At 46.1% G+C, this 16985-nt stretch overlaps 1 protein-coding gene across 2 annotated transcripts in view; it reads right to left on the reverse strand.

The window, feature by feature from the left end:
- Positions 1 to 16985, reverse strand: part of HCN4 (hyperpolarization activated cyclic nucleotide gated potassium channel 4) — a 104110-nt gene that overhangs the window by 13203 nt on the left and 73922 nt on the right. For both annotated transcript variants that reach the window (XM_035899492.1, XM_035899491.1), the window contains exons 5-7: positions 4288 to 4434; positions 2514 to 2754; positions 498 to 662 (exon numbers count right to left, since the gene is read on the reverse strand). In XM_035899492.1, the coding sequence (XP_035755385.1) occupies positions 498 to 662; positions 2514 to 2754; positions 4288 to 4434 (553 nt within the window). The remainder of the gene's footprint in view (positions 1 to 497; positions 663 to 2513; positions 2755 to 4287; positions 4435 to 16985) is intronic.

Raw genomic sequence — 16985 nt, forward strand, 5'->3', positions numbered from 1 at the left:
TTCCTGCAAAAACAGGTCACAGTCTAACAAACACTCAAGTCCCCATGCTGAGAGATGATTTCTGCCACAGAACATTTTGCTGAAATACTGGGGTTTGCAGACTTCGAGGCTCACAGCCTGGTCTGTTTTCTCTTGAACCTAGGAGGCTGTGGGTAGTTACACATTCTGAGCTAAAATTCAACATCTAGTGAATTCACCACCATGGCCCTGATGGCCTCAGATTGCAGATCTTGGTTCTTCAAACAGAACTCTTGGAAAGGGAAATAAATGGAAGCGGGAGCCAGCAGAAATGTGTATGTGAGAGAGAAAGAGAGAGAAAGATGTGGATTTAACTGACGGTGAATGGGGCTCCTTGTAGCAGCTGAAGTCAGGCAAGGAGAGACAGGCTGGGACCTCCTTCAGCTCACAGCTCCAGAAAAGGAACTAAGGACCAAGCCTGGAGATGGGGTGCCAGGGCAGCAAGTACTGGGAAGGAGACTTTCACACCTTCTACTTACCAATTCTGTCCAGCCTGTCAAGAGCCACAGTTTCAAAAGCTCGTCGCATCATGGGATACTCTTCCAGCACCTCATTGAAGTTGTCCACTGAGAGGGAGTAGAGCCGGCAGTAGGTATCAGCTCGCACGCTGGCTGTGCGCCGGCCGCGGGTCAGCAGGCAAATTTCTGGAATGAAAGACCCAGCCTGAGAACATGGGGATAGACACCATCACCCCTGCAATACAAGAGCTGGCACTGTTGCTCATGGGCAGTCCTGCCTGCCACCCAGTCTCCTTGCTAGCTGGACTTTACCTGCACTCCCACTGAAAACATGAACAGTGGTAATATTCTGCATATGTAGTAACATTTCAAAATACCAAGGGCCTCAGTTGTGGCAGCTGCTACAACACAATTGCACCTCAGGGATTCTGCTGATCTAATTAGCCAGTGAAGTTTTGTTATGGTGGATTATCAAAGATATCATTTGTGCATTCAGAGTGGAGAAGCTGTCTTTCTCCAGCTCCTCATGGGCACTGGGAGCAGAAGGTCAAGCCGTGCTCTCACTGAAGCTAATTCTCTCTCCAGATTTGTAGTAAAGGCTCTGTGCTGACCTGGGGCCTTGATGCCTGGTAGTAATTTTGATCCCCACACCCAGAACATTTGTCTGTGCCACAAGCATACAGATTGTCAGGGAAAGCCAAGTTAGTGACACCTACTAAGTCTTGGTGTATTTACACTGCAGTCAGCTACTCCTAGGAGGATGCTCAGCTGGTTACAGAAGAGAAAGCCCTTGACTCTACCATAAATGCCCTGAGTTGGGCACAAATGCTCCTTGAACACTCAGCAGAGAACTCCTGAGTCCTGCTTTTCCACTGATTCCACACAGAGTATGGGCAGCTAAGACAGGCACTTAAGGACAGATGGCATGACCTAAAGACTGACAGCACTCCTCTCTGCTGTATGTTGGGTGTCAATCCACCAGCACCACTCTCAGGGTTCATTCTGGTCAACCCCAGAGCACTGTATAGTAGCACTACAAGGTTATAAGTGCGTTATTAGGCTGCTTTCCTAAGGAAAAGATGCTTACGAGACTGTGCTGGCTTTAAATGTGTGTGTGAGGAGTTGTGGGTATGGTATCTAAACCATATTGAGTGTCATGGGCAATTTTAATCAAACCTGTCAGAGTCAGGGTATCCTGTAACTCCAAATCCCAGCAAACTGACCCAACTTGCTAGCGATGTGCAAAATCCTTGTACTCCAGGTAGGTGCAGACAGGTTGTTTCACAGGAACTAAGACTCTAACAAGAGTGTAGGAAATACATGATAGGGAATTTTTGATAGAGAAAAGGCCTTACAGAAGAGAAGGAAAGGCAGGTTTCATTCTGCCCCCTCTTAGTAAGCCATTAATTGTGGTGCATTCAGTGCTTGTACTGAAACATGCATCTACCAGAGAACTGTCTATCTTGGGGCTCTGATAAGAGGGGTGTCTCTGTGTTACTCATAAAAGCAATATCCTAAATCTTCTCTTATATTCTTTTCTGACCTCATGCTGGTTTCACTGTTCCAGAGCTCTGCTGCTGATACATTATGCCTGCCTGCTGACCTTCATGACATTTTGCTGAGCCACAGGCTGGGGAGATGATGGACTATGTTTTTTCCCCTGTGTTTACACAGTACCTTATATGATAGATGCGAGGACTAGGCAACACTATAAATGCGCTTGGAGAGTTGAGAACACTCCATTTTTTTCTTTTAGGTTCTCAGCTTCACAGATCTGGCAGTTTGCTTGGGGCAAAAAGAAATGAACCTACAAGAACTAAGTTTCCCTTCTCCATTTTGTTATCATTTATCATCTAGACTCCTGCTCTGCCCATGAGTCTCAGTCACCTCCCATTGCACAATTTACGATATGGAAAGCTGCAAGACAGGTGAGATGAACAGAGGCAGAGGGTGAAGGACGAGGTACTTGGGGTATCAGTTCCACATGCTGCCATCCCTGTGGGTATCACTATGTAAGGGTGACTCACTAACACGCACCTCCGAAGTAGGAGCCGTCTGCCAGCTTGGTCTCCTTGTTGCCTTTGGTGAGGACGCTCACCACCCCATGCTGGATGAAGTACATCTTCTTGCCAATGGTGCCCTCCCGGATGATGTAATCCCCTGGCTGAAACACCTCGAACCGCAACTTGGTCAACATGGATGTCACAAAGTTGGGATCTGCGTTGGCAAAGAGGGGCATGGAGGCAACCAGCTTCCGGCAGTTGAAGTTTATGATTTCCTGACCATGATGTGATGCAAAAGGGAGAGAGAGAAAGAGAGAGAGGGAGCGGGAAGAAAAGATGGGGCAGGGAGCAGAAAAGATACACATATATATTAAGTCAACATCTAATAACCTAGGACCCCCACTTGATCTGTACATTAGAAAGTGGAAAAAGAAAAAATGCTGTTCTCTTAGTCTGGCTCCCCCAGTGCAGGCTGGAATGGGCTCTGGATGCTCAGAGCATGTAGCAGTGCGAGCTGAAGCTGACAGCTTGACACCATGCTTCACTGCTTTCATTCATATGCTTTCTCTTTGAGCAGTGACAATACCCCCCGACATCCCAAATACACACAATACACCTCTTTCTGCAGGGGACTATGGACTGTGAGAGAGGTGCATAGCACTGGTGAAATGCTGTATGAAAAAACCCAGGGCTCCTCTCTGGGAAAACATTATAACTCACCTTGGCAGCCCTACGTTCTCTGTTGCCCTTCCTTGTCAATGAGATATTAAACAGCAAAAATATGCCAAGGTGCTCAGGAAAGAATTATCCTGGGCAGCTGGGGACAGTGTCAAGAGAAGGGAGGGAGAGGTGCCCACCAGTCAGTGAGGCATGGGCTGGATCATCAACCTCCAGATGAAGAAAACCCAATTCAGCTGTTTGGCTGTCATATAGCAGACAGGGGCTGTGCCTCCTCCTGTGGCTTGGTGTCACTCGGAGGGTAGGACAGCACTTGCCACTGCACAGGAGCTGCTCTGTGCTGTGTCAGTTCAGACTCAGAAAGCAGCAGAAAGTGACATTGAGTAAATCACCTCAGCACAACACTCCCCAGCCAAGCGGGGAAGGAGGATCTGGATGACTGGAGCAGGAAGAAAGAGGGCTGGGGAAGCATCTGTGTCCTCCTCGCTGGGGTTCTTTTCAGGGTTGCCCTTTTAGACTTTGGCAGAACTAGTTTTAATATATGGCAGGTAGATCCTCAGCTCTTCTCTATCCTGTGGAAGTATACGACTTGGGGGAAAGACAGGAGGAAGACTGCCTGTGTATTGCAGCCCCCATTGCCTTTATGTCAGCCATCACTTCTGCTGCAGCAATTAACACTCAGGCAGGAGTCCTGCAAATGCCAAAGGCCTGGGTTTCTCTCTCCACAGCAGTGACTTCTGCCATGACCAAGGCAAGGGAATACCAGACATAAACCAATGGCTAGGACAGTCACTCCCTCTGAATGAAACCAACTCCAAGAGAGATGTAGCCAAGCCATGGACCATGTTCCTCTTGGCCTTGCTTCCCCAGAAAGTTAGGCACAACACAGGAACAGGTAAAGCCCCAAGGAAAATGGTGCCTTTATGGCTGCTGAGACACATGGATGTGCTGTCTCTGCTGGGCATGACATTAGAGCTCACAAAGAACCAGAGCCAATGGGAAAGCTGGTCTCCCATCACTCCCACCAACTGATGGTGTCCTCTGCAAAGCACTGAGACTGCACACCGGGAACTCCACAGCTGCCAGAGACGACAGGAACATGCATTGCCCATTCACTGCCCCCTCCTTACCTCTCGGAGGGGTTCACTCAGCTCTCCCAGGATGCTCTCCTCATCAAACATCTTCCCCTGGTAGCGGTGCTCATAGTAATCATGGATGCGCTGCCGCATGTCTGCAGGGAGCTTGTGGAAGGACATATACTGCTCCACTTGTTTGTACTGCACAGGGGAGAGAGGAGAGAAGGAGTTATCAGGACATGCAACACATGGCACCCGCTCATGAATAAGCACATGCTAGACTGTACTCATACCTGCTTCTTTCACACCAAGCCAGGCCCAGGCAGATAAATCTGGTGCAGGAAAGAGCAACTTTCTGAACACACGAGGAGTTCGCAGACACCTTTGTTATATTCTCCAAATGGCTGCCCCACGTTTTAACCTTTAAACTTACTGGCAGCAAGTTACAGTGGGGAGACAACTCCTCATTCCCTGGGGGCTGAGAAGCCCAGGTGCCTGTTCTCCCCTACACACACAGCAGAAGCTGGGAGCAGAGTTGAGTAAGAAGTGCTCAGCTGGGAATCTCCTCTCAGCAAATAATGCTGAGCGAAGACTGTTCAAACCCTGTGCAGAATGAGAGCAAGAAGTACCACGTGCCCGCAACAGAAGGTTTTTCCATGGCAGACAGCAGAATGGCAGCCAGGGTGCATGATGGGGCGGCTTGGCTCCGGAGCAGTAAGTGACGTGCAGCACCTCGAGGCCTCAGCCAAGCACAGGAACCCACTGTACCAGGGGCTGTACAAAACAGCAGAACACAGTCCTGCCTTGGATGTTCACAGCCACAGTCACAAACTGAAGGACACACAGAGACAGAAGTCTGACAGTTATTCAGTTGAAGCTGCAGTACCTGTGGCCTGCTTTTCCTCTCCTCCGTGTTCTCGTCTGCCAAGCCATGATGGCACCTTTGCTTTCCCACCTAGGGCGGCATAGGTCCAGATCTTCTTCACCTTTTGCTGGGCCCCTATTGCCCCATGCACTTGTGCACTTGTGCTATCTAAACTGTCTGTATTTTTACCTAATGCTTTGCATTTCCATCATGTCATTTAGAGGGGAATACAAGGGCACACTGACTGATGCCAGAGCAGTATTTGGGGATGAACGGTGCTTTCTATGAGCAAATGACACTTCCTCAAGGGCACAGGACTGTAAATGGGTTCACTTGCCTTGAAGGTGCTGCAGCTACACAGCACAAGGCGTGTGCACTGCAATGGCCACGCTCCCACCCACCGGTAGGCAATACAGAATATGATCCTGAGCATGTACCATACTAAATAATGCTGACAAAAGGACTGTGCTCCCCCTTTTCCATCCCTCTTTCGCCTCTTCTCCCTGATAAATCTGTCCCTGAATGTGCCTTTACTGCAGCTTGTGCTGAAGTGCCTAATTACCAAACTTCTGCTCATTACAGACCTCTCCTGCACACACCAGTGTCACTCTGCTCTCAGTACAGTCTGTGCTGGCACTGCCTTGCATGCTAACAACTTGATCTGCACCAGAGAGGAGAAGGCATTACTCTAAGAAGTCAAGGTGGCAGAGGGGACACTCGGGGTTTCCTGGCATTTCCAGAGCTTTTTGTCTGTAGCTAGCAGCAGAGGAGCTGGCTGTAAATATTCATGATCACTACAGCATGATCAAAGTCAAGCGAGTCACCACCTCCCCACGGGGAGCCAGGCAGGGAATTGGCAATGAATGATGCACTTTATTATTTGGATTGCTGAAGTTTGGTAGAGACTGGCAGGGCACCGTGTTAGGCGGTGCTATGCTGGATGCTGCACAGAGTCCACAGCTTGCAAACGAGGAAGATAAAGGGAGCAGAGACCAACATCTCACATGTGGACAACTCATGGGTCTGAGCCCATCGAGGATATTGCAGGTTATGCTCTTAAATGCAGAAAGTTTAAGGGCTTCGCTCAGATGCCTAAACAGAGCTGTCTGCTACCACTGACGAAGCACTGCAGCATTTGAGACATTTATGGGACCCAGCAAATTGGACATAGGACATGCAGGACACTCATGAAAAGGGAAATCATTAGGCACTAGGTTTTCCTGACTCGGTTTTATTTTTTATCTGAAATCCACAGAGTTCTGCTTGTTTTAATGCTGTATTTGTGTTGAATAAATCATTTGCCAAAAATATCACCTTATACTTTTTGGTTTTAGCCCAATGTCTTGATCTGGAACACTGACATCACAAGATGCCTCCCATCACCTGCTGCCAGCCACCTGCCTGCTACCCCTCTTCTCTCCACCATAAGCACTTGTGATCAATCTTCAACTGACCTTTGCTTCTTGAGAAAAATACCTCCAGCTTCTCAGATTCACAAGCACGGGTCGGATGGGGCAACTCAAGACTCTGCTTATTCACTACTGTAGATGGATTTATTGCTTTGTAACAAAGAGCAATAAATTACTGCTCTGCAAAGTCCCTAGGGCTTGTCAGATTCTCCTACACTCACTCTCCCCAGATAAGGCTGAAAGTAAAAACAGGACAAATTTACTTCACCAGAAAAAAAGGCTCTCCTTCTGATTACAAATTAAAAACATGGTTATAAGAGAAAACTGTAAAAAAAATCATAGTTAAGAAGAGTATGCTCTCCTGTCCTTGCACAGAGTCTGCAGAGGTGCTCAGAAATGAAAGCGTCAGGCCGCTTCTCTCTACGTTTGATAAATTGAAGATTCATGGGCATCCCCCCTCCTTTCCTTGGAGCTGCTCAGCCAGGCTGAAGGCCACCACTCTTGCAGTATCAAGCATCAATAGTGACTAACCAAAAGGCCACAAAAAAACTGCATGAGGCCTTTCAAAGTGTAGTGGGATGTATGTGTCTCTGAGCTCTAAGCTCTTAACAAGATCGCTGCTGAGGTCACCAGCAACACTCAGTGATGGGACAAAGCAAAGGGGTAAGGATAATCGTGTGGTGACCATCAATAGCAGAGTGCATGGGGATTAAAGACTTTGCCTGATAAACCTGAATTTACAGGTTTTCCTTTTTTAACCAGGCAGATCTGGGACTCTCTAAAGCCACCTAATGCCCCTTGAGTTGGCACCCCTTAGAGTGCCTCTCAGATGAGGCCATGCCTAGCCTGACAGCCCCCTTTTGCCTCCTTTCTCCCTCGTACTTGCCTGTTCAGTCCTCCCACTTGTCTCCAACTCCTCAGTCTGACCTGTGCTCAGAGGAAGGCGCAGAGATTAGTGGCCTCTCTGAGTTCAACTAAAAAGACTCGTTTAGGAATTATTTAAATCTCTCTGAAGACAATCGAGTCCTTTTAAATCCTAACTCATTTTCTTAAGTCTGTTTTTCCTCAAATAAGCCCTTGAAGGGGTATTAGTATATCAAAAGGGAATCATTTAGCTGAGTATTTTTCATTCTATAACTGGCCACTTTCCCTAGTTGTCTCACCACTCTCCTCCCCTTCTACCAAACCTCAGATCAGTCACAGTCCAAAGGGAACTCCTTTTTTAACTCCTTCCATGCCCTCAGTCTCTATCATGATTCCTCCCCGCTCTGGCAGTAATAAATCACTGGCTGAAAAGGCTGGCCTTGCCCTACTTCTGAATATAAAAAAAATCCTGCATCTGAGAAGAGCTGCTCCCATCCCAGTCCTGGCATTGACACCTCTTTGAGTCCTCTTTTCGTCCACACACAGCACTCTTCAGAGCTTCAGAGAAACATCGATCTCCGTTTTTGCATCTCAGTTAATTCAAACACACACTTTCACAGCATGCCTACTGACATGGGCACGCATACATAACCTGCTGTAGTGAAGACACTTGGGATGCTTGTCTCCCTCTATCCAAAGATAAATACACATTTCCTATACAGAGCTGTACTGCTTGCATCCTTCCAGAAATAGGCTGAAATCACTGTGGAGAGTGTAATGTGAGAGTTTAATCTCGGTCATAGTCTCTGCATCTGAACTCCATGGAAGTTGACAGAGATGCACATGTGTAAGAAAAAGGAGAATCAAGCAGAGTAATGCATTTTCAATTAAGTGAAGAATTATAATGCTCTGACAGTATTTTCAATGCTGGTAGTATATATCCTGTGAGATTGGATTAAGATACACATAAGCAGCCACGATGTACAATGTTGTGGCTCTCAAGTGGATTAGTGCTTCATAGGGGTAAAGATCAAGTCACGAGATCCACCAGATGGGAGTGTATTGATAGGACACAGTTGCATCTTTGTTTAATTTTCTCTGGCATATAATTAGGAGTAAATCAGTGCAGCTCCCCAGCATTTAGTAATCATCAAAGCCAAATAAATGCTGAGTTCCATTTTTTTTGTCTTTTAAGCCATTTATATTCCCATCCTCAGGATTTGTTCTACGACCAGATCTACACCTTACTCAAAATGATCAAGACGCACAATCTGATGGAGTCAAATGACTCCAGGAGTGAGTGGTTTAAGGGAAGAAAAGTGAATTTTTGTAACACAGTCAAATCGTGCTGACACTGCTGGTGCGATCTTTGCTGGTTTCCCTTTGCAGAGCTTCATGCTTGATCATATTTAGTGTCAGTCCTAGCTTACATAATTTTGCTCTTTCCTCTTCCTGAAATTTTGCTGAGAAATGTAACTGGTGCAGGCTATCACAGTTTATCCTGAGTCTGCCAACATTTATGAACACAGTTGGCTCTACATACATACTCATGCTCATGAGCCCTGTCCTGCTGTTTTCCAACAAAAATATAGACATTCATAAAATTAAATGTGCATGGGGCTGTCTTCTCCACAGCAGTAGGAAAGTGATTGAGAGGAGCTGTATTCAGGTATATGCTGTCCTTTCCATATCCTCCAGCCCCCAGGCAGCAAGAGGATGGGCTTACAGATGAGGCTGAAGCAGGAGCTGGATTCCTTCACAGAGGGAACCAACGGAAACTCTAAGTGACCTGGAGTGGAGAGACAGCTGGAGTGCCTGCAGGAGAGGAGGCGGGGGCGATGAGAGTGTGGTACAGGCAAATTGTAGCAGGTTGTATAGGAAACAGTGGTTATTTCAATATTAATTTGCCCAGAACAACTCAGACCACATCTAGCACAGCACTGAACATTATCAGTGCTACTTTCGCTCTCTGATTAATGAGCTAAATTTAAACCTGTGTCCATCTACTTTTCAGCTTTGGAAGCTATTTGATTCTGCAAAAAGCTTTATGTAATGTCCTGGTTCTGAGTTGTTTCAAAGACTGAGTTAATTTTTGTACCACAGCACTAACTCAGTTTGCTACAGGAAGATGACTTTTAAGTGTTGCATGTTACATGATGAAAAACATGGAACAATTTTACCCTTACTGCAGTGATACCTTCAGAAGTTATCTTACCTAGAATCAGGGTCTCTCTGCCTTGCTGTGTTAGGAAGACCACAGACACTAGCAGAGAATTCTTGGAGCTTTTTTCCCTATTTCTACATATTTATTACATTGAGGATGGCTGCAATGATCAACTGCCGTAGCTGCCTCCCCTTACTGTACTGCCTGTTCAGGCAAGGATTATGCTTCAGACAATCCCATTTCTGGACTGTGAGATGTCAACAGACTGAGTAGGGTCAATTATGAGCCTGATGAAATGGTTGTTTACTTCCTCCCATTGGCTGCATTGCTGCAGTGGCCACAGCGCAAATCAGGGAACCCCATCACAGGGCATGGTGCCGTTAGCAGAGGACACGGCCTGGCTTTGCTGCAAGCAATAGAAACATCTGCTAACTTCAGGGTTCCTAGGAGAGCAGATCCAAGAACTTTGGGATGAATGTCTTGGCATTAAATATGGGCAATGCCCCATTTATCTGCTCTTACAGGTGCTTAGCCTTAAGGTGCCAAGATGAATTTATTATGTACAAACCTGTACATCATGGAAACAGCTTGTTTTCCATGACTAGCTCCAGTGTGGGAAAGGCACCTGAAGAGAATGCCTTGCTGGGTTTGAGAGGTCACATTCTAGAATAAGTCAGTAGTCCAGCACAGGGAACTTTTGGACCTGGTCAATGAATCTTTTATTATTCATCAGGCACTGTGAAATTCAGATCACAGGATATTTTGGAGGTGTCAGGTCGTGTTACTGGATCCACATATCTGGAGGTGTGATGGGGAAAAAGAAATCAACATTACTTTCATCAGAAGAGCAGAACGAGAGAGATGAAGTAAGATCTGCCACCAGCCAAAGGCTGGGGAAAAGGGAACAGTGAGTCTGTGCAATTTGAAATCAGTATTGCTGGGAGCAGCCTTTTGCCAGGAGAGATGGCTCAGCAGGGAGGCTTAGCGCTTCGCATTATGATGTATTTATTTATTTATTTATTTGCAGTTCGAGTGCCAAAATGAATTTCAGAACTGATAATGAAGTTTGAAATCCCACACTGGGGTATGAAGAACTGCTGAGGCAAGAGCACTTTCCTTTCCATGACAACACACGCAGTGCTCGTGCATGCACAAACACACTGCTCAGACCAGGCTGTCATCGACGTTGCTCAAAGAACAGAACTAAGTCTGGCTTCCACTCTCAGAAATAAGATGTCAAAATCCTAGATATAATCACAATATCTTTGATACAGCAAACCAAGACGAATCCCTAACATAAACCTACTGACAGTAGGCAATCTACCTGGCAGATTCGTTTCTCCTTCTGTAAAGATGTGCTACAAAGACACTGCAATGTTGCTGACTCCTTCCTTCCCTTGTTTGTGTGAGCGTGGAGAGGGTACTGCATGTCCCCCTGCACTTCATCACAGTCATACGCTCCCCATAAGACGGACACACTCATACACCTGGGCATTGAACTGTCTGCTTTAAGTGCTGACTTATCACCACCGCATAGATATCTAAAAGACTTGTTTTACAGCTTAAAAATGGGGCTTCTCTTATGGTAAATAGTTTCAAGGAATAGTAAGTTCACCAATGAAATATTCTTCTGCAAGAACAAAACCTACTTGACCCCAGTTTAGTTAAGGCCATAAAGGGAAGGCAATTTGCACTTCAAGATATTTTTAAAAGAAACCGTTAGGTTTTCATTCAGACAACATTTCCCTTTTATAACGAGGATGCTTTCATGAAAAGGATTAAATAACCTTAAAACAGTTGACACAAATTTCTGATTTTTTGGTTGAGCTGAACTGAATGAATCATTATTTATACCAGACCATTACCTATTTCTTACAAACATTCTTCTAAAAGCGAGATGGATGTGGTATCTGTAAAAGGACAGTTGCCTTGGATGCACAATCCTGAGCCAGCCATTCTCACTGAATCTTGACTGCTCACTGCCTGAAAGCAGTTAGAGACTTCGAGTCACAGAGTCAAAGAATGATGTAAGTTGGAAGGGACCTCTGGGGGTCATCTGGTCCAAATCCCCACTGAAAGGAGGGCCAACTTGAATCAGGTTGCAGTTTTGTGGCAGCCTCTTTGGACTTATTATTACAGGTGGGTGGGTATGCAGAGAAGGTGGGCATGGGGGGACCTTTTCCTATTCCAGCCACTCTTTAACATGTCAGGGTGAAGCTGGACCGCTGTTAACTTGAGCTGCATCTAACCTTGCTCCTTTCACTTGCTGACTCTGGACTGCAAACCAGACAAGAAACCCAGTCCCGATACAGAAAAAAATACCTAGAGCCACTGCTGAGACACCAAGCCCAGTACACATCAAAAGCCCTTGCATCTAGATACAGTCAATAAGGCACATCATTTATAAGCCCCGTTATCAATCCCAAATGCTTTAGTTGACAGAAACATGGGACATAATAGTTCTCAGGCCATCTCTTAGCAGAGTAAGGTAATATACAACTAGTGCAGTCATAACAGGATAAAGCAAGCCTCTCCAAACTTTTTCCAGTTAGGAAATTTGACTAAATTTTGCATTTGATTAAACTTTCCAGACACTTTTAATTTCTGGAGTGCTGCACACTCCCTACTCTCTCCTTTGCACACATTACCAGAAGAGTAAGAGAGCTTTGCAGCTTTCCTGACATCCAGAACTGAGACATTCGCTCAGGAGGGGACTTCTGCATAACCCCATTGGACTCCAAGAATCTGGGAATGTCACCTGAGAACCTACAGACATTGGTGACGAGTCATCTTGGGAACAGCACTTCAAGTCCTGGTAATGAACATGAAATCTCCCATCAGACAGCCTTGTGGCAGAGCAGGTGTGGGAATAAATGGCAGTCTTTGCCCAACTCCATGCTAACAGAGCAGCTGACACTAGTCATCATCATGTATCTGCACTGTGTTGTCCCCAAGGTAGCACTGGCTAAGCCAGCCCTGGAGCCACAAGAATTAATACAGCTTCACTACAGTGCCTTGCTTAGGTTAATTAGCTGTGCTTAAAGGAGGGGTGGAGAGGGGCTAATCAGCAAGGGTGTGTTGCCAGACTAATGTGATTATACTGTACCCAGGACCCCAGCTAGGATCTCTGCACCGAATTCCCTGCACACGTTCATTTGGAGGCAGTTCAGGACAATGAACTACATAGTAAAATGGCCTAAAACCACAGGATTAGCCATGAAGGGTCAGGCTGAGGGCTCCTCTCGCCTGGTGGTGTGTCTCTGACAGCTTCAAGCACTTGGAGGAAGAGGAGAAAGAATAAAAGAGGCACACAGCAATGCAGCTCCTGGCCATACCCTCCTAGCTTTTCTGACAAAAGCAGATTAGGGATACCAACTGCCAGGGGTTGTATCTGCATCTTAGCGCTCAATAACACTTGGAAGATTTTCCTTATGAGAATTTGTCTAAATATTCTGAGACTAAATCAAACTTTGGCCCTCCACAGCACCCTGTAGCAGTGAATTCCACAGTTTAATTACATACCATTAAAAAAAAAAAATCACTCAAACCTGTTGCCTAATAAGACTCTGGTCTCCAAGAAAGGGCAAGGACAGAATAAGCCCAGAAGACAGATTCTCAGCTCTCATTGTAGCAGGGTGGCACAATGGCAGGGTCACACTTCCCCTCTGACTAATATTGGTCTAACGTCTGCTTGGTCTCCAACAGAGAGGGCATGTTCTAGTTGTCATGCTTCAGCCTTTACTAAATTCTCCCTAGTTACTCTTTGCTGAATTCAGACTGATGACAGAAGGGTTGAAATGTTGATAGTTGGACACTAAAGTGCTTTTTTGCTTGGATAGCCAGACCATGGGATAAAACTGTGGCAAGAAGGATTGTGCTGATGGTTAAGCAGGGCTGTTTCAGGAACTGAGAGGTGATGTCATTAGTGCTTCTGTAGGATTTATAAAGTGATTCACTCTTTAGTGTTACCTGCTTGCCCTCTTGCAATGGTGCTGCAGCAAGTGCTTCTTCAGAATAATGACAAGTGGATATGCAAGTATCTACCCAGTTTCAATATATATTTTCAGAACACGAGGCATTGGATAGTTCAGGGTTCACTGGATAGTCCAGATAGTCATGGTTCAGGGGGGAAGAGAAGCAGGGGATTGAATGTGGAGAGCAGAGAGCTTGAGGGAATGCCAGTGTAGAAGATAGATCTTGAGGAGAGATTGAGGCTCTGGAAGGAGAGATTACAGCTTTGCTGTGCTCTGCAACGCTGACAGCAGCAATTCCTACCTCTCATCAGTCATTATTCCCTATGTGCCTGAGAAGATAACATGGGAGAGCCGAGCCTCTCTGCACGATGCCCATCACTGTTTGCATCCTGCTGGAATGGAAGAGTGAAGCCCAGAGTCTCTCTCTGCTTTGTTCCAAGGAGCACGGCTGCAGTAAGCAGCATAATCACTGCTCCCAAAAGCCTCAAGGTTACAGAATCTGCTGGGGAGGATGAGTGTGCGTGTGTGTGTGGTGACTTGACATAAATATTAATCCAGCTGAGCTTTAGGATTAGAGAAAGAAATTAATAGGGGAACCTGCAAAAAGCATGAAAATAACTTGCATATCAGTCTAATTTATTCATTTCTTGGGCAGGAAACACTCGTTCTCTCTTGTGAGCCACAGTTACTGCAGTTTGTGGGGTAATTTCGTAGTCAGTGATGAACCTACATGTTAAGGCTTGAGCTGATTCACAAACAGCTGAAAAGGGCCTTGCACCTCTGCTCTTGCTTATGGACCTCCTCCACCAGCACCCTGCACCAGCTCTGGCACTCACTGGACTCTACAGTAAATTAATTCAACCCACTAATCTGGCAGAAAACTAACGCAGAAGGAAGAAATCAGCTCAGTAAAGGGCTGAGAAGTATGAAAGGTGGTGCACAAGAGTGGAACAGTGGAGTTGAGAATAGTGGCAGGGAACACTGGGTGAGTATGGGTATGTGAGGCTTCCCCTCTTTGGTCAAGGCTGCCAGATCGATTCAGTTATAGTATGTATGATACGCACAACATGGCTTTGGGAAATTTTTCTATCAGAATCCTTCAGGATGGACTTGTAGTAATATTCTCTCACATGTAGGAAACAGACACCAATCTTGGGTGCAAAGATATTTTGGAGTTAGACACCAGACTGAAGTTAAGAGATAGGAGTCCGCTCTTGATCCTGCATCTCACTGACTCTCTCTGTGACCATGGGCAAGCAATTTAGGGCATAACACACTGCAATGCAAGATGGGACAGACAGGTCCCTTCTAACTTTGCAACTGGAGCTGGAAATGAAACAGTCACTTCAGAGTGCCAGATCTAAAGAGCTCTTCTGATTCAGAACTTTTTAAGTGAGGCACAGAGCCAGACTTCCATAAGGGCTGTGCCACTTTCAGTGCCTGAGCTGGTGTGAGTGCTGTGTGCCACTTGTACTCAGAAGCCTCGGCACTACACCGTCTTGGAGGGTGCAACTTCCCTCTCCAAATTCTCCATGCTTCCTCCTATCCGGTCGATCCTATACAGCTTCCCTGCCTTGCAGAAACCAGCGTAGCATGAAGTCAGATGCTACAGGAGGAGATTTAGACAGGACAGGGATTGAATGTCCAAATGTTCAATGAATCCAATCCAGAGTGAGACAAGCCTGCTACTGAAGCCAACAGCACATCTTGGCTTTTATTCCTCTTCTTAAAAGCCATGTTTGTACAAGGGAAGAACAAGCTGGTTTGGCAGAGATCTAGACAATCTGGAACTTCACCACAAACTCACTCCTGAACCTTGTCCTGAAGGTTACACAAAGCAAAGCCTGTCAGTAGTCACTAGCTATAACCTTCGGTCCTGCTACTATGTCCTCTCCCTCCCCACTGTCTCCCCTTTCTTTGGCTACTCCCAGAACAGCTGCTAAAGTCTCTGTAGCCTGAGCCGCTGCTGAGGCGAGAGGCAAAGCCCTGTTCGCAGCCCCAAGGTGTACTCACAGGTGAGGCCTCTCAACTGCTGTCTGCTTCTACCAGTCGACCTCCAAACTTGTTGAGATTCTTTGCTTATAATATGCTTCAACAGACACATTGTCCCATGAGGACTGAACTAAATTGAGTTGCTGGGCTGCAAATCACGAAGCAGCCTCATTTTAATCATGGCTATTCAAGTGCTAAGGAATGCAGAAAGTAAATACATATTTGTTTTTAGGCCATCGTTTGTCCCATTTGCAAGCAGAAAAAGAACGTATTCAATCCCTGAGGCTCTAATCCTAGGAGAATACCTTGGAAAATGAACCTGCTATAACCACTACACATGAATAAATCCTCTAGCCACAGCTTTTATCATGAAGCTTTCCTTCTGGATCTGTTAACCCTCTCATTCACATCTCCACATACTAATAAGGCCTTAACATTTCACATTTCTTCTGCCACCCCCACCACAGTCCCTGCTGGCTTACTGGTGACTGATTTCCCTGAGCACTGACTGGAATCCAACTTCCAGGGTCAAGTTCTGCCCTTGTCTTCAGACCTGGCTTGAGAAAAAAATCATAGTGCCCAGTCCTGCAGGTGTAAACTTGGCTGAAGCTAGGTCGACCAGGTGGCTGGATTTGAAAATCAGTCCTTGACTTCTATGCTACTTCAAACACATTTGAATAAATACTCTGCATACACAGATTTGATCAGCCTGCATTCCTAGTGCTGCAGTGTCCTTCTCTTTGGCATACCGTACTCTCAATTAGAATTAGTCCAGCCCATCTGTAACACGGTGGTAAAACTCTATACAAAGCCCAGTGCTCCAGTTGCATCCCAGCCCTCCACACTTCTTCTCCTGGGCTTTTTCCGTCTTTTAGCTCTAGCTGTGGTTTGAGATCTTCCCCCAAAGCATGATTTGGCCTCTAGTCGTCTTCGCTTTCACTCTCTGACCTACTCTCTTTCTGTGGTCCAGTGTTGTAGTCCTCATGTCTCAAACCTTTTCCTACGCTGTCTAGCAAATCCTTTCTCCCACCTCCTCCCTGAACTTAAAATTCACCTAGCCTGTGCATGCTAGCTGTAGTTTGCCCCCTTGAATGACAGTTATCCTTTGACCTACTCTAACTGCAGCTGGCAGGGTCAGAATAGGGCTAGCAACTAATTCTTCCTCTTCTTAATCTTCAGAACAAATGTATCCCAAGACCCTGACCATAATACCTCCTTGGCTATGACATCCTCAGCCCACTAATTGAAGGCAGTTGCTTTTGCTGGTGCCTGAAAGTAACCTGCTGTCTTTGCCGTCAAGTCCCTTCCTCACCTCTGAGCCACCCAGGCCCTTGCCCGTAGTTGTATGCAGTCACTCTTCAATTAGCTCTCCTGTTTTGTGGAGGTACAGGCCCACCAGTTCAACCAGAAGTCGAAAGCAGAAGTTTTGTGAGGGAAAAGTATCATTGCACCAGCAGCCCCCTTGCTTTAAGTAACAAAATGTC

Source organism: Egretta garzetta, unplaced genomic scaffold (genome assembly GCF_000687185.1).
Source record: "Egretta garzetta isolate BGI_Z169 unplaced genomic scaffold, ASM68718v1 scaffold287, whole genome shotgun sequence".
Lineage (NCBI taxonomy): Eukaryota > Metazoa > Chordata > Aves > Pelecaniformes > Ardeidae > Egretta > Egretta garzetta.